The following is a 24860-nucleotide window of genomic DNA, read 5'->3' as shown; positions in this document are numbered from 1 at the left end:
TCCTTGTAGGTCCCCACCACTAGGCTGTGGAGGAAGATGAGGTTCGGGTATCTGGCTCTGGATAAATTTCATAGGGAAAGTTCTAGGTTGCCCTCATCAATATACTCAGCAACTCAAAACATCAGCAACATAAGCCAACTCTGGGCGCTTAATCTGTGCCAGGCACTGTGCTAAACTCTGCGTCTCCTCCAATCCTAATAAAAATGTTACAGCATTATCTTCTTTGTAGAAATTACGAAACCAAGGTTTTTGTGGAGAGTTTATCTCATTTCCTAAATCACAGAACTAGTTTGTGAAGCATCTGTATATTATATAAAGGTCTTTTTTCTAACCACAAAGCCCATATTTTTCACCACCTTCCGATGCAGCTTCCTCAGTAGTAGATGAGGGCACCCCCTCTATGCCTTCCATTCATTAGGTCATAGAATATAATGGCAATTAGTAAGAGTATCTTTGCATTTAATATTATTGGCTGCATGCCCAACCCCCATGATGGGATGTTTACATATGTTTACAGAGATTGCAGCTTTGCAGGATGAGTGTCATTTTCTTCCTTTTGCAGATAAAGTAGAAATCCAGTGGAGTGGAGTTGCCCAAGGTTGCTTACTTCAAAGGTTAAAGAGCTGATTCAAACCCCTATCTTTGTATATCTTATTAGGAAGCCAATTCCTTTCCCTGCAAGTTACCTCCCATATGTTACTAAACGCAAGCTCCTGTGCCTGAGGCACAGTGAGGCCAAACAATACTGAAACGTCAGAGTTTGGAGCAGAGACAGGTTTATTATATAAAGGTCTTTATTATATAAAGAACCATGCGAGGAGACAGGTGGCTCTTGCCCCCAAACCCGCAAACTCCTTGAAGGGTTTCAGCAAAGTATTTTTAAAGGCAAGGCGAAGGAGGGGCCAGGTTGGTTGTTGCACACTTCTTGGTGTCGGAATCCTTTGTGCACATAGCTCAGGTCACGATGTTCCTATAAACCTCCAACAAATGTTATTCTCTGTTCTGCAACTTTATCTCTACAAGAATGGAAAAGTGTTGTACTCTTAAAGGTCAGAGCCTTGAGAATAGCTATCCTGTATATTTCAGGCTATAGGCAACATTCTTAACTCTAAGCAAAAGCAAAAGAATACAAAGGTTAAAGTAAAAGAAACAGATCTAATGTGGAGTCAGATTTGTTCTTCCCTATTACACAGACATGCTTTAGTTAATCCAGTATTTTGGATGGATGGTTCTTAACTGGGAGTGATTTTGCCTCCCAAAGGAATCAGGCAATTTCTGGAGACAATTTTCACTGTTACATCTCGGGGGAGGGGTGTTCACTACTGGCCTCTAGAGGGTGGGGCTAAGGATGCTGCAAAATATCCTGCAGTGCCCCGGACGGGCCCCCACACAAAGAAGGATCTGGCCTAAAATTCTGACAGTGCTGAGATTGAAAAACCCAGTCCTAATAGAAGCACATGAGTAAAGATGTGACCTATGCACCAGATATCTTAAAAATTCTCATGCCCTGCTGATGGCTACTGTTAAAGATGTCCAAGCAGCTGTAGTTATTGATGGCAATCAAAGAATGAAAGAGAGACATTTGCCCAAATGTTTCCTCTTCTGGGCATTCCTTTATGATTTTTGACTCCAGAGGGAAAAGCATAGTTTGATTTATGCTGCAGAGCTGGCTGGCTTGGTTAGACATACAGGATGCAGAAAGGCTGATACACTCACAATTCCAATTTATTGCAACAAAAGGCTACAGATTGAAAATTGGCAAAGGGAAGGAGCACCTGGGGGGAAGCCCAGAGGAAACCAGGCGCAAGCTCCTGGGTGTGCTCTCCCTGTAGAGTCACAGGAAGTGCTTCGTTTTCCCAGCAAAGATGTGAGACACCACATGCAAAGTGTCGCCAGTCAGGGAAGCTCACCTGAGCCTTGGCGTCAAGTTTTTTGGGGGGAGTTGGTCACGTAGACCTGGAGCACCCATGACTGACCTCAACTACTCAAACCTTAGCCCAAAGAGCAAAAATAAGTACTCACCATAAATCACATTGCTTCCATAAACAATCTTATCAAACTGGTACCGTGTAGCCCAAGGCCACAGGCATCCAAAAACAATCTCATCAGCTAGAATATTCCAAGGGCTCAGAACTCATCTCCCAGGAGCTGACCAGTCCTAAAGACAAGGCTTTGGGGGGAGATGCACAAGGTTTGAGCAGGCCGGGCTTGCTGAGTTAACCCTTTCCTGCCCAACATTAAAAAAAAGAAAATGGAGTTGGCAAGCTCAGAACATATCACAACAGTGATCATGATGGAAGTGGTGAGGATGAGACTGGTGATATAAGACAAGACGTACTACTGTGTTTGCTGATTCTAGGAGAAAAGATGAAGCTGAATTTAGTTATGAAAGAGGAAGGAATGAGTGGCTTTTTCACTTAGAGCAGGGGTCTGCAAACTTTTTCAGTAAAGGGCCAGTTAGTCAATACTTTCAGCTTTATGAGCCATATAGTCTCTGCCACAGCTACTCAGCTCTGCCCTTCTAGTGCAAAAGTAACCATAGATAATACATAAAGGAATAGGTATAGCTGTGTTCCAATAAAACTTTATTTAAAAACACAGACATTTACATTTCATGTAATTTTCATGTGTCATGAAATAGTCATCTTCCTCTCCCCACCAACCAGCTATGTAAAACTGTGAAAGCCTTGGCCCCTACTTTGCTGACCCTGGCTGTAGATTCCAGATTTAATAAACACAAAGCTTATGCCCTGGGGAGGTGTTTTGGTTTTGGTTTGGGTTTTTTAGCATTGCATTTTGGTAGCAATTACACGATACTGCATGAACCCATGGTTAGTTGGCTGTCACTCAGTTATATGATGTCCATCAAGGAAGGGCCAAAGAGAGAGGCTGTGTATGAATTCACACATACCACTGGCTTCCATTAATTCATCCTTTAGCTCAGGACCTGGGAAGTGCCAGGCACTGTGGTAGGCTCTGGGGTAGCAGCCCTTCCCTCCAGAATTTGGCAGGGCAGTAAAGGATGCACACAAATAAACTCAGGGTATAATAAATGGTGATACCTCCTGGACCACTGGAAAATAACCACTCTCTCTGCATTGAAAGGGGTGCCATAAACTGGGTCTGGAAGGATAAGTTAGAGTTTGCCAGCCAAGAAGGCAGAGAGAAGATCATTGTAGGGGTAAATAAGGAGAAGTTTGGTAGCGTCCAAAGGAGTTTCTCAACTTTATCTTCAGAATCCACTGAGAAAAATTAAAACAGAATTAAAAATAAATACAAGTACTTGATGTTCGTCTGAGATGGGAATTTCTGAGGCAAAATCAGTTTTCTCCAAAGACTGAGAAATGTTGACTGAGATCAGAAAGAACCTTCTAGAGAAGAGTTGCTAAAGACCTGATAATACCATAAAAAGGAATCTGGATTCTGGAATTTATCCATTGAGTGGTTGACAACCATTGAAAGCTCTGATTAAATAAATGAAATAATAATAAAAAAAATAAGAACACAGTGATGAATTAGGACCCAGACCTACATTTGCAACAAATCGGAGTCTTATCATGAACAATATATGTGGATTAAGCCCTGAAAGATGTAAGACCACATCGGTGACCAGTCACCAATCCCAGAGACTGGGTTCTTACAGACCCCAGGATTACCAAATGGTGCCCAACAATGAAAGCTATTATACAATGTGTCTCCTACTTTTGTCCAAAACTTTTCTGAGGAAAGCAGATTACCAGAGATTTTTAAAATGAGGTGGGTTCATTTTTCTCTTTATGTTTTAACTTGAGTTATCATTCTATCATAAACCATTTCGTTTTGAAGATTTTTTGCTTTCCACTTTCAGCGTTCTTTTCAAAATTTATGGTTCACTGTTACTAGCCCAGCCAATTAAGTTGTTGTGTAAATAGAGACAAATTGGCTAAATAGTGTTTAATATACTTTATGTTAATAATACGTAGATACTCATTCTCCAAGTATAAAACGAAGCTGTCCCCTTTTCTTTTAAAAAATTTAGTGTTGAAGAACCAACACACAAATCTCAAAATCCTAGTTAGATTAACTACACTGATGACAGTTAATGCATTTCTAGAACTTCTATGGAACTGTTACAACCCATTACAGTCAAAATATTGGTTTATGAAAAATTAATAAAGCCAATGGAAAATGGAATCCAGCATTAGCTAATAACACCAAAAGAATCAACCAGAATTAATTATGCTGCATGCTACATTCTAATGAGTTTTCCATTAAACTGTATACCATTATGGAAACTAAACAAGGATTACTCAAAGAATAATGCCAACGGCTGTTATTTTTTTAGGGGATTAAATTAGTTACTGGGTTATACATTTAAAACTGATGCAGAGGTTAATCGCTGTACACTCATCATTGTGTTAAAGTCAGTATCATTTTAAAAACACGAACACCCCAATATCATTGATATTTCCTCTGGAAAAAATATAAATCTGTTTGTATGTTTCTAGTGTTTGTTTGATATACATGTGGTATTGTAAACACTGAAACCCTCTATATTAGTTCTCTGTCATTTTCGAAAACAATTTTCACCAGGTGAAATAGTCTATACTTGCTTTCAGCCCATTGCTCTGTGTGTGTGTGTGTGTGTGTGTGAAAGAGAGAGATTTAGGAGTATCTTTAAATAAATGTACCTGATTATTTTTTGAGAGATTCAGAGTTGAAATATAGTATTTTCTACTCTCACCAAAAGAATAAGTTCAGGATTTTAAACCTAATCTAGGATAAGAAGGAAACTCAAGATGAATCTCTACAGCCATCCCACAAATATACCCAGATCCTCCTAAAATCCAGTTCTGTAATAGTAAGTGAAATATAAGAGGGGGCCACTAGGGAGGACTTTCTGGAAGGCTTTTTGGACTCTTGTAGCATCATAGAAGCTCTTGCACCTGGAGGATGAGAGGCAGAGAGGGAGGAAGTCCATGTGGGTTCTTTGCAGAGACTTGTAAACGCCACTGTTTTCAGCCGAAGCACAATTTGTAATTTTTTTTTCTCCCGAGCAGAGATTGCACACTAAAATATCTTTAGGAGGAGGTGGTGAGATCAGTAAGTGAAATGTGCAAGTTGGAAGGGACATATCTCAATTATAGCAGGAGTAGCTTCTCCCCATCACTTTGAGTGGCTCTGCCAGGCAGGAATACTAGCCCAAACCCATGTGGCCCCATCTCCTGATTCCTCAAGAGAAGTCAGACATACGTCTTGTAACATTAAAACTCCCAAATTTAAATGTTTGCAATTATTTCCCAATCTTAAAGTGTTTTCCATTAATTCTATTATGTTTAGCATTATGTACAGTACATTAGTTAGCAATGGGCTACTCCTTTCTTAAAAAAAAAAGACAAAAACAAAAACAAGAGAACAAAAAAAGTCCCCAACGGGCCATATTTTGAGATTCCAAACAATAATAATAATTACTATTTCCATTATTACTATTACTGAGATCACTTATTGATTAGCTACTATTTACCAAACGCTTTCATGTAATAGTTTTAATCCTTACAACAATACTTAATGAAACTGATAGTTTTGCCCCTATTTTACAGATGTGAAAACCGAGGCTCAAGGATATTAAATGATGAGGTCAAGAACACTTAGCGAGGCTAGCAAAAACTAAGTTTAAAAGTTTCCAAAGCCCATGCTTTTCCAACTACATTATCCGAGCTTAAGGGTTCACTATTTCTCCTCCATGTTTCCTTCCCCCACGTCTTATTTCTACCTTGCAAGTGGGATTTTTCTTATCTACAGAAGATACATCCTGCCCAGAGGCTTCCTTGGTTGGATTTAAAACCCTATTGCAGATTCTTAAAGGTGATCAGGAACTTGTAGCTAACATCTTTAGCCTGACAGAGTCAGGTGTTTTCAGCCAGAAGATGACTGCAGAATCTTTAGACACGATTTTGTTGGAAAGGTGTTGGTGGATATTTATCATTCCAAGGTTGGAGGAGATGTTTCATCAACTCAGGACCAAGTATCACCATTGATAGGCTTCATGAGAGAGTCTGAGCTTTGGAGTCATGCGAAGCTGGCTCAGATTTCAGTTTTGTCTCATAGTTTTGTCTCTCTCAGCTTTAGTTTCCTTGTGGATTTAATAAGAAAAAAAAGTTATAGTGCTTGTAGAACATACTCGGTCCAGAACCAGAAACTCAATGGCATCTTAATTGTCAGTCTTATTAATATCACCTGTACTGAAGATTGTTTATATAGTCCCTACGTAGGTATTTTACTGTTGTTGGTGGCCCTGGAATCCCCTGGGAGCTTATTAGAAATGTAGACTTTCAGGCCCCACCCCAAACCTGCTAGATCATAATCTACATTTTAAAAGGGTCCCCACCCATTGATTCAGTTCATATTAGCATTTGAGAAGCAAAGCTCTAGGATGGCGCTTATCTATATATTGACACCCGTGACCCAGAAGGCCAAATGCCTTAGGAAATAAAATTTATTTGCATTGTTTTTGTTGTAACTGAATTGCTATCCTTCCACAAATACCTTATGGGACCATATTTCTCCTTGTTCCATTGTCTTAAACCACAATGAATTAAAAAGAAATTTGGGACAAGTATTGAAAAAACATGTCTTCAAATTGTTTTTGGATGTTTGTTTTTTAAACAAAACTGAAATAAAATTAAAATTTTGACAAAGTATTGATAAAATGATACCCTCTGAAATTTTTAGTGACAGTTTCCTGGGGAGTGGCTAATGCTCTCCTGAGAGACAATTAGTAGTAGTATTGTTCCAAACAGAAAGTAGACGTTAGAACAAGGGTCCCCAAATGTATTCTATAAGGTTCCAGGTAGCAAATATTTCAATCTTTGAGGGCCATGCATTCTCTGTTGCAATTACTGAGCTCTGTTGTTGTAGCATAAAGCAGCCATAAATAATATGCAAGTGAATGAGTGTGGCTGTGTTCCAATAAAACTTTATTGATAGATACTGAAATTTGAATTTTATATAATTTTCACTTGTCACCAATATTATTCTTCTATTGATCTTTTTTTTCCTCAACCATATAAAAATGTAATCATTCTTAACTCATGGCCATACAAAAATGGTGGTAGGCCGGATTTCACCAGAAGACTGTAGTTTGCCTGCACCTGATTTAGAAGATTAGCCTTAAGTCCGTGGGTCCAGGAATCTAGTTGGTTTATTTTGCATTCAGCACCACAATATTTCTGTCTGTGTGATCTTGGGCAAGATCCTTAAACTCTCTCTGTCTCAGTATCCCCATCCATTAAGTAGATATAATAGTAGTACCTCTCTTACAGGGTTAAGAGTAGGGAATGATCCAAAGTAAACATTGAGAGGGTTTGCGGGGCACTTAGCAGGTCTTCAGTAAGCAATTTTTGGAATTGTCGCTGTAACATTTGAGGATCCGATATATTTATTATCAGATTGAGTCAATCAACTGTTTTCTTTAAAAGCCTCTATTAGCCTAAATTTGGAGGCAGGAGCTTAAGGTAACAGTCGAGTCATTACATTTTTCAAACAATAAAGAATCAAGGAGAAAGTTCTACAGAGATCTGACATACTGTCCTTGCAACTTTTTTCTGCAATTACATCAAAATAAAACGTGGAAAGAAAAAAATGTGACGTGTTTCTTTCTAAATAGGAATATCAAAACTCACCAAATAAACTGGAAAGAGGGATTATGAACACCATAGATTCACTCCAGGGCTCCTTTAAATATGGAAATCCCCTGGTGCAATTAAAACATGATTTGATTTATAAGAATTAAATATACATGCAATATTTTCTGCAGCCTCTGTGCCTAAATGGAAATACCTCTGTACTTAAAATGCTCCCATAACCCTTCAGAGAAGCTCATCTTTCAGGCATGTATAAAAGCTTTAGGTATTAGCTGTGAAAATATTCTTACGTGGATTAGCTCAATGCTAGCCTGTTAAGAAATGCGTAACTGTAAAAGCCAAAATCATCAGGCTTTGGATGAATTTGTCAACTGGAAGCAGTAGCTTCCATTGGCAGGGACCACATGGCAACCTCCCAGGTCTCTAAGTAGAACAGAAGTTTGATGCTTATATGATGCTGCATAGGGGACCCTCATGGTAGCTCCTCATTGATCCTCAAGGCAGAGTTCATGATAAGGTAGGACTACCACAACAAAGTACCATAGACTGTGTGTCTTCAGCAACAGACATTTATTTTCTCACAGTTATGGAGGCTAGAAGTGTGAGAGTAAGGAGTTGGCAGGGTTGATTTCTTCTGAGACCTTTCTCCTTGACTTGTAGACCGCCATCTTCTCCTTTTGTCTTCACATGGTCCTCCCTCAGTGTCTGTGTTCTAATTTCCTTTTCTTATGAGGACATCAGTTATAGGAATTAGTTTCTACCCTAATTTTACCTTAATTACGTCTTTAAAGATGCTATCTCCAAACACAGTCACGTCCTAAGGTACTGGGTGTAGGACTTCAATGTATGAATTTTGAGAGAACACCACTCAGCCCATACAGTAGAGCAGGAGTGCCGTATGTCTTCTTCTGGATGGAAAACCAAGGGTGAGCTCTCTAGGATTATGTGATTAGTGTTTTGTGTGCCTTCTTCCCCAGCCTGCCTCCAGAGACTTTGACAGAATAGCTTGGACTAGAAGTGAGGTACGCTTTTTCGTTTGAAATGCTCCAAAGCAAAATTGGTCAAAGGACAAAAGGGGAAAGATCAAAAGTAAATAAATTTTACCTCTTTGCCTACAGAAGTAAACAGACCAGATATATTTAGCCATTTTCATTTTTCTTCTAAATCTGTGATGACCTAAGGCCTGGTTTACTCTGAGTGCATCTGCGGAGCAGCAGAGTCACCCTGGGTTGCTGATGAAATGCAGATTTCCCACCCGCTGAGTCACACTTTTCAGGGCTGGGGCCTGGGAGGGTACAGCACTTCAGATTCTCCCAGGTGGTTCTTAAACTCTGGAGGCTTTGAAAACCTCTGATTTAAGGGTGGAAAGAACTCAGGGCATTGAGGTTTGGGGGACTGGCTCTTCTCCAGCGTTTCGCAAAGTATGGTCCCCAGACAACATGAGAACTTGTGAAAGATACAAGTTCCCAGGCTCCAGCCCAGACCTATGGAATCAGAAACACTGGCAATGGGGCCCAGCGTTCCGTGTTTAACCAACCCCCCAGGGGATTCTGGGGATGCAAGTGGTTGTGAGAACCCTGGGTGATACCACCCCTTTTCTTAAAGTACTGCTCCCACAAGAAAGAAGTCAGCGGGTTTCTGTTTCAGTGAAGTCTCCTTTTCTCCCCAGCTCACAGTTTGTTTTTTCAACCATAACCAGTATTTTCCTACTTTTATTCTAATCAAAACTAAAAAGCTTTAAAAATCATTCAGCAACCATAGAAGCAGGAAGGAGTCACTGAGAAAGTGAGCAAAGGTCAAGGAACACAGATAGCTGGTTTCTCACCTGGAATTTGCCTCTGATTGATGATAAGCCTTTTCATAAATGACATCGTTGTTCTGCGCCTCCTTTTTTTCCATCTATAAAAAAGGCCTAGGGCTTCCCTGGTGGCGCAGCGGTTGAGAGTCCGCCTGCCGATGCAGGGGACGCGGGTTCGTGCCCCGGTCCGGGAAGATCCCACATGCCGCGGAGCGGCTGGGCCCGTGAGCCATGGCCGCTGGGCCTGCATGTCCGGAGCCTGTGCTCCACAATGGGAGAGGCCACAGCGGTGAGAGGCCCGCGTACCGCAAAAAAAAAAAAAAAAAAAGCATATGGGGTTCAGCAGGTGTACCCCAGATCCACACAGTGGGCACACAGTAGGTCCCAATAGACGGCTGCTGAATGAATGAACTCATAGCCTCATCTTTCCCGAGCCGAGCACTGGAGACAGGAAGGCAGCTCTGTAATGGTCCCCTCTGGGACTTTTTCCCCTCAGCCCTCTTTCTAGAGTTACTAGGTATCGGGGGTGGGGGGGTGGGAAATCTCCCCCTTAACCCTCTTGAGTTCTTGTGGTTGGTCCAATAATAAAATTGTCACAAGACAGATGAACAGGAGAAAAAAAGAAACAAATTTTAATACGTGTGCACAGAGGTCTCATAGAAATGGGACCTAAGAAGTGGCCAAAGCAGGCAGCTTTTATACTTTTTAGACAAAGAGACAATAAATGTGTGACGAATTGACAGCACAAAGAAGCTTAGGCTTTGGAAAATGAATTAGTAAAGAGTGTAAACAGAGTTTGGTTTGAGCTTGGGGTAGTAAATTAAAGGAGTCACAGGATTTGTTGGTGCAGCTTCTCGGCCCAGAATTCCCCATCTCTGATGATAAGGGTGTCTTTCTACTTCCAGATGCTGGGAGGGCACCTTTCACCTGAGAGATTTATTTCCTGCTTTCAGGGAGGCAGAGAGAAGTTTCAGTATTCTTAAGTAACTTTAATTCATACCAACCAATATGCCATTGAGGCACATTTTGGGGCAGCACGCCCTGCATCCCATCGTAGGACAAGTGACATCCGGAAAGCGGGACTCCAGCAATGATCTGTTTTCAAGTGACCCTGGACTAGCACATCTTAGATGTCTGTGGAGACACAGGGACCACGGGACACACACAGACCTCACAGGGCAGGTGCTCCTGAATTCCCATTGGCTCTTAGATGTTTTACAAAGTCTTGTTGTTGTTGTTATGCTTTGGGTCTTTGTCTTTTGCATTTCAACAGAGATAAGAGCATCCTTCTCTAAATCTCCCAGCCCATCTTCATCTTGGAGCTAATGAAGCGAATCAGTCATTCCCAGTTGCTAGGCAATTGGAATGTTTCTTTGACTTTTTTTTTTAATTCAGAAATTATAGGGAGGGCCTAGGCATTTCACTGGACTAGCTTGTAGCTCTGCCTATTTGGTATTAAAATGGAAGGGCAACCGTTGCAAAACAGCTTTTCTTTTCTTCCTTTAACGTTCTAATTTTGTTTCTTGAAAGTGTGACAGGGCTGCCTACCAGAATCCCTTCCCGTAGTTTCTCTCCTCAGTTGCTTCCTGACTCTGAGCCTAGGTCCCTGGACCCATGGGGACAGGACGATGAGTAAGACATGATTCTTTTTTTTTTTTTGCGGTAGGCGGGCCTCTCACTGTTGTGGCCTCTCCCGTTGCGGAGCACAGGCTCCGGACGCGCAGGCTTGGCGGCCATGGCTCACGGGCCCAGCCGCTCCGTGGCATGTGGGATCCTCCCGGACCGGGGCACGAACCCGTTTCCCCTGCATCGGCAGGCGGACTCTCAACCACTGCGCCACCAGGGAAGCCCAAGACATGATTCTTGACCTCTTGGAGTTCAGTGCATCCATGGGGAGGATACTCGTTAAATAGACCATTGCAACACAATCTAGAAAAGCAGAGGAGGGAAGATGAACCTGGCCAGGTAGAGGCAAATAGACCCGGTCTCTAGGAGGAGGAGAAGCCAGAGCCCAGTGGAAAGGGAGGGGAATTATCTCAGGGGGAGAGGAAGGGATTCCTGGGAGAAGAACCACCCTGTGCAAAGGCCTGGAGGGGTGAAACTGCACCCTTGTTCCAGTTGGTTTGAGTCCAAGTTCTTCACGGAAGGGTTGGCAGCACAGTAAAATAAAATGTAGTTAGTTTCCCCTTCCTGGCTGTGGTAGGAAACACCCCTGCTGGGCTTCTTCTTGCCCCTCCACGGGCCAGGAATGGTCCTCTACACAGTGGGGAGTCTCCAGGTGAGAAGGAAGAGTTGGGTTGCCCCATCTGAGGTATGGATCCTGGCTCACCCTCCCCCCACTGGAGATGCCAAATCCAGCCCGAGGGCGGCCACGGGGACCCCCATCTTGCCAGAATTTAGGATGCTGACAGTCGTGGCACTCTGATTCGCAAGTGAGCGTGACAGGCTTTGGGAAAGGCTCTGATGATCCCAAGATCGTGGTCTGTCACATGGATCCCAGTGCCTGCAGCTGCAGATAGAGTCATCAACCTTCCAGGAAATGGACGACCAGGCTACTCAGGTTTCACTTAAACTGGATGACTCAACCTTCAAAGAACCAGGAAAGAGGAGGAAACAAGTGTGAACTGTAGGCATGCAAATTCCCAGCTATAAACAAGGGACAGAAAGGTTGGTTGGGAAAAGCACTGTTTTTAGCAAAGAAAATAGAAATGAAGAGGTCTTTAAAAACATAATAATTCAATCATATTCATTAATCCCTCTGAGGGCCAGGTATTTTTCTAGGAGCTGGGGATAAAAGGATGAGTATGATTTGGCTGTGATCCAGGGGGATTCTCAGTAGCTAAGACTGACATGTAAATAAAAAGTTGTAATACTGCGTATCAAAGGATCTACTAGGGAGATTTTTTTTTTAAGTGTGATAGGAGCATAGAAGATGGAGTAATTAACTCCTGCGGACTGGGAAGAGAGGAGATGACACTTAATGCAGAGGGGTTGGGGGTAGGGGAGAACCACTTCTTTTTTTTTCAATTGAACCACATATAATTGCCAATGTCAACCCTATTTGACATAAGAAAGGTCAATTTCATATGGTTTAACCTAACAGTAAGAGCAGGAATAGGATAGAGGTTTCATCCCATCCACCGACAATGATCTAATGATAGTAACTGCCTAGAAACTGTGTTAAGAATGATCCTGAGGGTTCCAGGTTAATGGGAAAGGACACTATTGAAATTGATGAATGGTTTCTCCTGGTTAAGGAATGGATGGATAGTGGTATAATTTGAACATAGTTGCCATCCTTAAATTCTAAGGAGGTTTATAAAGCAAAGGCACGGAAGTCTGAGAAATACAGGACGTCGCGATGGTTATAGACAGTTCATGGTTGTTGGAGTGTCTATGTTGGGGGGCAGATCAAAGACTCAGTTTGGGAGACTCATTAGAAAGCTCAGTCCATGCTATATCACAAAGTGCCTCTTTAAGAAAATATATTGGAGTATAGTTGATTTACAATGTTGTATTACTTTCTGCTGTATAGCAGAGTGATTCAGTTGTACATATACATATATTCACTCTTTTTTAGATTCTTTTCCCGTATAGGTTATCACAAAGTGCCTTGAATGACCTTGTAAACACTCCTCATACTGCTGCTTGTACCCTATTATCTAATTGACTGACTTTTTTAAACAAACATACATTACTGACCCCCACCCAAAAAACACAGGGAGGTTACAGTGTTCTTCTCTGCCGCTTTGGTTTTGTTTAATTCAAAGCTTTCTTGTAAGAAAAGGTCACAAAGTACTAACAGAACATACAATAAGTACTTTGCAAATTAAATTGGAGGATGTTTTCAGGTAAAATAAAAACCAAGTCCTGTGACAGTATGGATTTTATTTTACAAAGGTCAAAATCATTGCATAAAGACTTTTTTTTTTGCTACAAAGAGGACATCCAAAGTTATTTCAGTCTATTTTCTCATAATCCACAGCATAAGAAAATTAGGAAAGCATCATTATGCACTTCCAGGATTTAGTTTTCTAGAGAGAATCTGTGTTGTGTCCCAGTGGGATTCACTAAATTACAGAGCATAGCATTGAACATTGACCCTAAGGTTTTTAACTGCACAATACTGAAATGCCTTTCTGGATATGTTTCTGCTACAATTATATTTTTCTTTGGAAACCTAGGCACCCCAAGAAACTTTAGATCTCGTTTTTAAAGTGGTTTTTAACCAGGGAGCTTTCTCACGATCCGCCTGCCTGGGTCCCCTTCTCCCTAGAAGATTCTGATCTGGTAGCTTCCTGTATATCCTATAGAAATATTAGTTTCTTCTAAGATTTCTAGCACTGAGCACAAGCTTACAGGCAGCCCCTGCAAAATCAGGAGCTTCCCTGATAAAGCAGAATAGAGGCTAGGACAAGTCTTTTCTCGGAGGTATCCTGCCTCCTGTGGGTTGATTTTGGACGCTGTGCCCCACGATCTGGGTGTGTTTAGTTTGTTCTTAATCCCTGTACTATGCCAGTTTCCTGCCAGAACTGGAAAAACCTACTGAATAGAAATTAGAACATGTGAAGTCTCATCTTACATGTTGCAATAAATTATATTTAAATCAAGTAGAAAGAAGAAAGAGCTATCAGTTTAGGAAAGGTTGATCGTGACTCAAGCCCATCCAGACTCTCAATATATTGACTATCAGAGAGGGTTAGTTAATTTCTCTCTTCTATCCAGGCTTTTGTGGGAGGAGGAGAAAGAGGGGGGCTCTTCTCCAGCTATAAGCATGGCATAGCAGGTTAAATGTGAGGACGATTAGGGGGGGATCCCTTCACATAGAACTTCTGTCCATGGGCTACTTCCCCTTGTCAAAGATGGGAGGGAATTGGCCGACCTCGTGTTGTGGGAAGGGTGAGGTGCCTTAGGGATTTTAACAGTCTTTGTTTTGCCTGGACGTAATGTACAGAATCTAGAGAAACACAGGGAACACAGGGTGGAATTTGAGGAAACCTTTTTAGTTCTCCTCATGTGACTCCTCTATTTTGGCTCAATACCTCAAGGATGATAGCCCTGGAGACCCCCTTTGGAACTGCATCTGGTTTTGAAGTTCAGAAAAGATTCCTGTCTCTTAATGCTGTTGTATGGCAGCCCCTCTCTATTTGGCAAACCTCCCTCTCACTCTAGAGGTTCTAACTGCCTTTTGTTGACATTGGGAAAGATACCAAAGGATTGCAGAACCCCTCCCAAGGGCAGGTCTCCTAGGATATAGGTGAGTTGACTGGAAGTCAGGGCTATTTCTCCCAGGAGATTGCTTCACAGCGGCTGTGATGACAGGAGAAAGCAGAAACAAATGGAGGTGGCTGACCTTGCCCAGCCAGGGAAGGGAACAGAAACCACAGGAGTCCATTTCCATCATCAGTAACACGCTTACAAGTCCTCAAAGGTCTCTCTCATTCTTCTCAAACTCTTTGAGTTTGAGCTTCGCGGCAGCAGGAGAACAGAACTGATACCCTGAAGATTCCCTAACCTGGTCATCTTTGGAGTGGGTATTATTCACAAGATGTCATAGATTGAGGAGCTATCTCAGGATTCCACCACTCTTCCCTGCTATAAAATTCCATTTTGCAAGGATAAGCCCGAGACCCTTTGCTTTAAATCAGGGAAAGGAGTGTCATCACTACAGTGCAGCCATGGTCCGCAGGCTTAGGAAGCAGCCTCTCCTGCTGGAAGGCAGAGAGCTTTAGGGAAGAAACTGGAAACGCAGAAGCCAAAAGTCGTCTCACCCGAGTCCAGTATGGGTCCAGGGTGGGTCCCAGGGATGGCCAAGTTGCTTTTATTTTTTCCCTGCCTTACTTCTGTTCTTCCTCTGAAGAACTGATTCAGAAAAACTAAAATTGGGGAGAGGAAAAGTTTTCTTTAAACATATCGATGCATGCGCTTACCATTTATTCAGTGATTATTACATGCCAGCCCCTGTGTTGGGCACCTCTCCAGTAATACGATTCGTAACCCTTCCTGGTGATAGGTATATTCACCCCCATTTTCCAGATGGGAATCCCGAGGCACAGAGAGGTTCAGTGACTTATCAAGATCACACAGCTAAGTAATATCTGAGTCAAGCTTGTTGTCCAGTTCTCTGTGATATTTCTAAAGCTCCCTTTTGATTATGCCATGCTGCCTGCATTCCTGATCTGAAATCAGACCCCACCACCCAAACCCCATGTGAAAAAGAATGACATGTGCGTGGTGGGCTGGGCGGGTGGGCTCCTACCAATCCCCTTTGGCCAAGGCAGGGGGCTTCCCTGGGTGTCCCCATCCTGCGCTCGGGCGTGTGGCTGTGTTTTCATTTTCTGCCTTTCTCGTTTGCATTGCCATATGATCTCCCAGGTGTAGTGTGCCTGTCCCCCAACCAGATACCATCTCTCTCTCTCTCTTCCGTAGGCACCGTGCTGTTGTGCCAGGCAAACCAGGAGGGATCTTCCATGTACAGTGCCCCCAGTTCACTTGTATATACCTCCGCAAGTAAGCCCGCTCTCGTGGCTCTTTTTGTTTTGTGACATAAGTCTGAGTCCAATCACCTTCCCTGCCATGTAAGTTCTCTCCCACTCCCTCTGCACCACCCTCCCTTGTTGCTCTCTGTGAGGTGAAGCTGACTCTCATAAGCATGTCTCTGGTTTTCCCTGTTGCCTTAGCATCTAACCCCTCTGCTCATGTCTGAATCCTCACTTCCCAGCTGTCCCAGCCATTCGTCGTTAGACCTTTGTCAGGATTGGGGCCAAAGGATGGGACATGGGGCTTTGGGTTGGGGGCAGGGGTATGGGAGGGGAGGGATATAGTTCATTGCCTTCCTTCTATCACAGCTTTGCAAATCAATACGAAAATAATTGAAATAAAATATGCAGGCCATCCAAGTGACACCCTACCCTAGCAAAAGGTGCTTGGTTGGTGATCTCGGGCACAGTTTTCTCATTGTGGGAAATATTACTAGCCCGTGGCCAGTGACTTGTTTGCAAGGCTGTATTATCCTTTGTGATTCATCTAAGGAGGAAGAAATAAAAGAAAAATGTGGTTCTCCCCCATTTAACTGGGGGGGGGGAATAATATTAAAAAAAGCACTTTAATAGATATAGCCATGAATTGCTAGGGGGAGGAGACCAGAAATAAATATGGAACAGAGATCACAGTGTTGGCACGGAAAAAAATCAAGGATTTCTCTGCCTGGGATGGATCCTCTGGAGTGGAGAATGCCCCACCCCCACCCCAGTTCCCAGAGCAGGTTGCAGAATTACACGTTCTAGCTGAGTCCACCGTGGTTCTCCAGCTGGTTTGCCCCGTCTCAAAGTCCCCTGGCACAGCCGAGACCTTACCCTCTATTTCATACAGTGTGTCTACACCCTGGAGAACCCCCATAACTGCCAAATGGGTCCTCACTGGGATTGGTGATCAAAAGTGAGCCCGGGGGCCAGAGGGAAGGTGGGCTGCTTCTGAGATCAGCTAGAGGAGGGGGCCGGTGGAGAGCAGAGGCAACAGCCTCAGGGCAATTAAGAGGATGAGAGACAAGAGGGGACTCTTCACCACGTACCAAGATCTAGCATCTCAATTCCCAAAGACTGAGACAAATCAAACTCTTCGCCGCGGGGGCAAAGGTTAGAAGCAGTCACAGGGAAGCCAAAAACATCATGGTTATGAGAAACCCGAGGGTCTCTGAAGTCATCGGGTCATGGGCGTAGCCAGTTGTTTCTCCCAAGCAAAGTATAATCTTCAGCAGAAGCTTTGACATTCCTTAAATGCAAGGTATTTTTCCGTGTCCCCAAGATGCCAAAAGCTAACCATACTGGCGAGAAATGGTTCTTTCTGAATTTATGAATGTTGTCCCATTTGGGCCAGTGTAAATTATTTGCATGTGTCTCCTAGAACTAGAAAGCTACCGCACATTTTCACAGGCTTAACCTTGTTTAATCCTCAAAATCTGCACCAGGTAGGTATTATAATGTTTGCTTTACAGCTGAGGAAATGGAGGGCAATGAGAAGTGGACTGATTCACCCAGGATCACACAGCCAGGATATGGTAGATTTGTTTTTTGAACTTGGTGAGATTAATCAACTTTTGTCTGCTTTTCTGGCTCTGTTTGACTCTAAATCTCATCATCTTTCCATTGTAAATACCTGTCCCTCCTTCTCCATAAATGTTATTTTCCATAGGAGAGAGGGTGACCCAAACTCACCATAGTCCCAGAGTATTATTTGGGGTTTTCTCTGACATTGTTGTCCTACAGAACTGTATAGAATGAAGTGTTTTATATCTGCACAGTTCAGTACACATGCTCGTGGGACCGAGGCACAGAATTTTTAATTTCATTTAATTTTACTTAATGTTACTCTAATTAGCCACCTGGGGCTGGTGGCTACCATCTTGGACAGCGTGGCTCTCTGTGATTATATGCTGTATGTATATTTCACTTTTCTTTATAGAAGTGAACAAAACAAATTAACTCCAAGAAAGGGCTAGTTTGGATTGGTATAGCTATTCTAAAGTGACTTGGGGAAAATGTGTCATAAATGTCAAGCATGGAAATATGTCACAAATTCTCCAAGTTAAAATAGGTAGAGCATACAGAGAAAATAAAATCACCTAAAGCAGGGATCAGCAACCCACAGCCCAAAGGCCAAATCCAGCCCCCAGCCTGTTTTTGTAACACTGGTGAGCTAAGAATGGCTTCTTAGATTTTTCAAAGGATTAAAAAACAAAACAAAGACAAAAAATAATATGTGACAGACGTAGGTGGCCCATAAGAGCCTAAAATACTGACATTCTGGCTCTTTACAGAAAAAGTGTGCTGATCTCTGATTTAAAAGGTCCATTTTATTATTATAAACCCAAAAGGGCAATATCATATCACTCTATAATTAGACTTCTCTTCTTGAGTTTCAAAGTTAAAATTTATAATTATAGAAACTGTGTCGTGTGTCCAACACCTTTCATTTTTAAATTGCACAATCCATCATATTACCTATACAGTTTTCATCCTATTATTTTCACTTATTATCATGTCATATGTACTTTATGAAAATATGTTAATGGCCTCATAATAACCTATTGTTTAATGATATTACATTTTAATCTATCCACCCACTGCGTTGTTGGGTACTTAGGTTGATAGCAATTTTTCAAAAATATTCAGGAAAATAAATGTCCTTGTATACACTTTGTATATAATAGTTTTAAGGAAAACGAGTAAACAGCTAATCGTACTACCCCATACCAAAGCAAAACAAAAGCTAGTTTCTTGCAATAAGGATCTTCGCTTGTCAATTCCTGTTGTCAATTCAGATTGACAAGCTCAATTGGTATTTTGTAAGGACAGCCGACCCTGAGACCCCTTCGGCTCCACTTGGGTTCCCAGGGGTGTGAGATCGGTTCCATCTTGAGGCAATGGTGCTGAGTGTAAAGATGATCCATCCCTACCTAAGACACATCGCTAAGGTTTCCTTTCTGCTCTAGTTCTCAGGGTCAGCAATGCCTTTTGGAACTAGACCTGTCTGCAGTTAGCTGGCTTCTTTGGAACACTCATATTTTCTCTTCCAGATTAAGGTGTATATCTTAGTACAAAGTCACACCGTACTGTCTATAAATAATTCAGCCAGAAAGTAAAGGTTCATTTTTACACGCACACACACACACACAATCTGGGGACCAACATACGGTCACCTAAGATTCTTTTCCTTTCTCCAGGTCTGATATACACAGGGCTGAGAGCCACGTGCCTTGTCTTGGAAGTCTGAATGGCATGGCCTCTTTTTCTCTAAGAATCCAGCCTTCTTCCTCAAAGCTGAGGCTCCCTTACGTCTCAGCAATTTTTTTAGGCTACCCCAGTGTTTCAGGTTGAAAATGCATGTGTTTCTCATTTTTATCTAACAGTCGCGCTCCAGAAGCCAGGTGTGTGTAAATTACACATTTGTCAATGGGATACTATGTGTTTAGGGACTTTCAGGATTAATCCTGAGTTTGTGCTTTTTTCCATGGATCTTTAACTGGCCTTGGATGTTTTTGACTTAAATTGCCCCTCTGCCCAGCAGAATAGCTAATCATCTGTAAATAACACCCTTAAGTGCAGTAGGAGAGATGGTTTTTAAAGGAACCCTGCTGAATTAGTCTGTAATGAAAATAATTCCTACTGAAGTTAACTGTTTTTTAAGATGCATTTTTGCATAATGGGTTTTCCCCCCTTTAAGTGAATCATCCTCATAACATGATCCAGAACATGAAAGTATTAAGAGAAAGATTTTCACTCAGAGCTCAATAGCAATACAACCGAATCCCATAGATTTTTCCCATCACATTCCCACTGAGTCCAGTATTTCCTCCTTTTCCCCAAACTTTACCCTCATGTGAAACCCCAGTTCAAGTTGTATCCCAGAATATCCTCTTACGTGTCCTGATAAACCACTTCCATCCATAGTGTATCAGATTTAAATGAAGTCTGATCAAAACTCTGGAGAATTAGGCAAGATCACCTTGGACCAAAAAATTTAATATTAATATTTTGTCTAAAAAATATTAACCTTTAATCAACTAAGTTAAACTAATTAAATTATTTTATCAATTTTCAAATAACTAATTAATTAATTAACATTGTGCTTTGCTTTGAGTAGCAAACAATGTAGCCCCTCAACAGAGATGTTTGGTGAAAGTGGGGTCAGGGCTGGAGACCTGCTCAGTGCCCACTCCTTCCTAGGGCCAGGGGTCTGGAGGCTCCTTCTGTCAGGGGAAGGGCGCCAGCTATATTATTGTCTGCACTGTTTGCATATATCAAGTGGTTGCTTATATCAAAAAGGCTTCAGGCTGAGAGTTCATTAGTCTTTTCCAGATAATCCAAAGTAATGGCAAATTTAGATAAATGTAAATTTGAGTAGATGTATTAAAATTAACAAAATCAAATATACTGACAGCAGATTATTTCTCTGTTAAACAATTATACACTTGAGAAAAATTTGAGATAGTTCATATATAACAAATCTGATCCAAGAAAATGCCTGAATCTGAAATCATGGTAGTGCTCAACTAATTGAAAACCCTCCCTGCAAATCAAGCACTAACAGTTGCGAGTAGTGAATTCCTCCCTCTTCTAAAGTTCCTCAGGTTATTATTCGACAGATCTTGGGAGCTCTTAAATTTATTTTCTTTTGGTTTAGTGCATCTTCAGGCATCCTTAAACCTGACCTTAAAAAAAAAAAAACAGCTTAAGGCAGAAATAGGAAGGTAAAGAGCATATCACCTTTCTTCACCTTTCTTCCAAATTAAGAGATTACCTCCATTTTACTTAGTTAAAATATCAAGAGGTAAATCATTGGTTCCATGAATGGGAACACCCACTTCCAATTTGGATTAGCAAAGCCAGCTCTCACCGATACTTATTTCCATATGGAGTAGTGTCCAGAAATAGGTAAATGCTACCAGCTTTATTTTGTTGTCTTTACAGTTTAATGAATAGATTTTAAATTACAAAAATAGCACGTACTCACTGTAATGAGGGAAGCAGACAAATACACACACATACACACACACACATCTGTATGGAATAATGTAGTAATATCCCCCAACTTATCCGCAGACACACGCCTTTCAAGTAATCCATATTGACTCCCTGGTAAGTATCTTTTCACATTTTGCCCATAACAATGCAGGGAAGGACATACACACATGAAATGCGGGGTGTGAGCAGTTTGTTTTTATACAGAGGGGAGCAGTAGCTTCCATATTATATGCACGTTACACATGTTGATCACATTTTGTTTCACTTAATAACACATTTTCACTATCTCCTATTAAGCCTTTTTGATAATTTCATGCTCTTCCATGGTGTGGATGGTCCAGAGTTCATGCAACCATCTCTGTCCACAGACATTCAAACTCCTTCTTTTTCAGCCTCTCCCTAAAGGCTGCAACAAACATTGTTACATACACTCTGACATACCCGTGTTCCAAATGCCACATCGAGGTTCCCAAACACAGGATTGTCAGCCCCTCCCACATTCCTGCCAGCACCTGCATAGTTTGCTCTTTTTTAATTTTGCAAACCAGGTGGGTGAAAAATAGCATCTCTAGTTGCCTTTGCCTTTCATTTAGTGAGGAATATCATCTTTCACGTAGTTAATTGTCATTTGGACGTTACCTCTTGTGGATTTCCAATACACATCTGCCTGTTTCTCTTCCAAGTTTTTCTCATTTTATTTTTTAATTCACATGGAGAGGAAATTATTCATGAGGGACATTATCTATGAATACCATAGGTGTTACAAACATAATTCCTGTGTTGGCCATTTAATTCTGCTTCCATTCCACTCTACATTTTTAATAGTATAGGTAAATGTATCTGTCCTTCCTTTTGTTACCAACTTTAGACATAATTTTAAATGACAGAATCCCTGCCAGGAGAAGTTTTATTTAGCACCGTATAGTTTTCTCGGCCGCCGTAACAAAATACCATAGGTTGGGCAGCTGAAACAACAGAAATTTATTTCTCATGGTTCTGGAGACTGGAAGTCTGAGATCAGCGTGCCAGCATGGTCAGTTCTGATGAGAACTTTCTTCCTGGCTCATAGATGATTGCCTCACATGGCAGAGACAGCAAGCTTTCAGGTATCTCTTCTTATAAGAACACTAATCCCTTCATGAGGGCCCCACCCTCAAGACCTCATCTAAACTTAATCACTTCCCAAAGGCCCCCATCTTCAAATACCATCACAATGGGAGTTAGGGCATCATCTTGTGAATTTGGGGGAGACACAATCCAGTCCATAGCAAGTCCCTTGACACACAGGTGCCACTTTTATTTGTCAAGGGCCAGAAAAACATTTTCCAACAGAAATTTCTATATGGTCCCATATGCTTATCCATGCAAACAGGTGTATTTTCACACACTTCCATGGAAGCCATGGCTGAATTTTTAGACCCATGTAAGGACAAATCGTAAATTAAAAGGAAGATGACTGTTAATTCCCCCTGGATATTTTCACCCCTTACTACAGGAAAAAAAAAAAAAAAAATCTGATATCCCAGGGAAATGCTCAAGAACCTAAATGTTATCAAAATGCAAAAGCATCTTCTCCTTAATTAACTTTTATGAAACTCAAGGGTAAGTGTAGTGGCAAAGTTTTAATTGATGTATTGATTGCAGATTTTATGGAAGTAATTGTGTGGAATTCATAAAACAATGATTGAAGTGGCAGAAACATACATAAATCAGGCCTGCCCTGTTCTACTTTTAGGTAATTGATAGAATTTCCATTGCTTTCTGTAATTAAAGTAACAGCCTAAATTAATTGATGGCTTCCTCTTTCTTCTGCCCAACACAGGAAATGTCAGTAGGTGGAGTTCAGTTAATAGAAGGTGCACGAACAGGTCATTGTGTTACTGATACATTGATTTAAAGAACTGTGCCCTTTTTTGTCTTTCTTCTGGTAACTCAAACTTCATGGTGGCCTCCAAGAGGCTTTTTCTAATATTTTCTGGAGGAATTGCTTAAAAGAATAATAATCAGTGCTGGGGCAAGGCAAGTGAGGCGCTCACTTCAGACAAAATTTAAAGAGGCACCAAAAAATTCAGTCATCAAGATAGATAACATTTTGACGCAATACAGTAATTCCCCTACACACGAACCTTCAAGTTTTGAACTTTCAAAGATGCAGACGTGCGTTCGCATGTCCATTTACGTAACTTAGTTCATTAGTGTCTTAGTGTCTGGCGTACATTGTCACATGCGTGCATCCTCTACAAGTGGTTGTGCTTTTGTGTACTTTACAGTACTGTGTAGCGTACAGTAGTACAGTATCTTTATTTCAAGCCCAGGATGTCTGGAAGCAAGAGTAAAAGCAATGGTATATAGCCAATTGTGTGAATTGGGTATCTAGGTTAATTTTGTTGGACTTAACGAACAAATTGGACTTACAAACTCGCCCTCAGAACAGAACCCATTTGTATGTAGGGGACTTGCCGTATTTTTTTTAAAAATGGAAATGAATGGAAAAAGATCCATGATCAACAAAATATCAAAATTTTCCATCAAAATGAATATTATTCATTTTTCTTTTGCTGTAGGATCCAATATGGCTCAGCCCAGCACTTCTCTATTTAAATTTTGAGAGTCTGTTCATCATGGATTTTTTAATAACTTTTAAAAAATTTGCATTAAAATATGATTTATCCTAATCCTGGGGGTTTTGGTGCCCTCTCCCCCTTACATTTTATGCCCAAGGTGAGGCCTAGTTCCAGCCCTGAAATAATAAAAAAATTAAATAATCATAATGATAATAATAAGCAATGGTTTTTGAGCACTTACTATACGTTAAGCATTCTGCTAAGCCCTTCACATGAATGTTCTCACTTAATCCTCACAAGAAAACTATGAAATAGGCATTATTATTATCATGCCCCCTTTTCACATGAGGAAATTTAGTCTTCAAGGGATTGAAGAACTGGCCACGGTCACTCAGCTGGATCAACTTTGAACCAGCCTAACTGAATCCCGAGCCTTCCATCTTTACTAGTCTCTAAACGTACACGCCAGAAGCTCCTTGCTCTGCTCCTGGAAAAGTCTGAGCAGAGAGAGGTCAGGTGGACCCTCTAGGCAGCTGTCCAGTCTCTGCATTCAAGTCCCAACGTTGTGCTTACTCCTTTCCGTCCCAAGATCTCTGGAGAGTCCTTTTTCCCCCTGTCTGATCTGTCTGGCCAGGGGGTTGGCACAGCTGTTCTTTGAAAAGCCAGATAGTCAATATTTCCAGTCCTATGTCCCACCTGGTCTCCACTGCAGCTACTCAACTCTGTCCTTACAGCTTGGAAGTAGCCACAGACAATACATAAATGAATAGGTGTGGCTGGACTTCCCCTAACAGTTTATTTACACAAACAGTCTTTGTGCCAGATTTGTTTACCAACCCCTTTGTCAGGCCATTATTCTCCTTTAAAGGGCAAGACACAGGTCAGCTGGCTACCTGGGGTTGGAGGTGAAAGGAGACTTCTTTTTATGTGCAGTGTGGTGTACCTTTTGCATTTTGTGCCATTTTATCATATTTTAAAACAAATAATGTCAGGTAGGGCACATAAAGAGGATACCCTTTTCCTGGTCCATAGTAGAGTAAGATACGTGCGTAAATTCAGTCTAGATACAATGGATTGACTTAGCTTTGCTCTCAAAATAAACAACAAAGAAACACAGCTGGATTTGGAGCCATGATTTTGGAGCTGCTGGACTTCTCTATGACCTGCCCTAGCTTCCCTGGGATAAATGGTGCAACTCTGTCCAGGTACCCAGGATCCCTCAACTTCTGCCTGGGCTCCTACTGTTTCCTCCCACACACTTCCAGCAAGGCTGGTCCGAGAGGTCCTCCGGACTGCATCCTTCTAATCAGAAATCAGTGGCTGGCTTTTCCCATGTCTATGGCTCAGCATTGTG

The 24860-nt window shown here is 41.6% G+C and overlaps 1 protein-coding gene across 17 annotated transcripts in view; it reads left to right on the top strand.

The window, feature by feature from the left end:
- RBFOX1 (RNA binding fox-1 homolog 1) overlaps positions 1-24860 on the top strand; it is a gene marked incomplete at both ends in the record, with an annotated part of 1093433 nt that overhangs the window by 997037 nt on the left and 71536 nt on the right. For 12 of the 17 annotated variants that reach the window (XM_082857464.1, XM_082857459.1, XM_082857465.1 and 9 more), the window contains one exon: positions 15850-15930. The exons of the other annotated variants lie outside the window; for them this stretch is intronic. In XM_082857464.1, the coding sequence (XP_082713590.1) occupies positions 15850-15930 (81 nt within the window). The remainder of the gene's footprint in view (positions 1-15849; positions 15931-24860) is intronic. 17 annotated transcript variants of the gene reach the window in all.

The sequence above is a fragment of the Leucopleurus acutus genome (genome assembly GCF_964270905.1).
Source record: "Leucopleurus acutus genome assembly, chromosome: 16".
Classification (NCBI taxonomy): domain Eukaryota; kingdom Metazoa; phylum Chordata; class Mammalia; order Artiodactyla; family Delphinidae; genus Leucopleurus; species Leucopleurus acutus.
The sequence above is the reverse complement of the archived record's forward strand: the minus strand, read 5'-3'. Positions and strand labels throughout refer to the sequence as shown.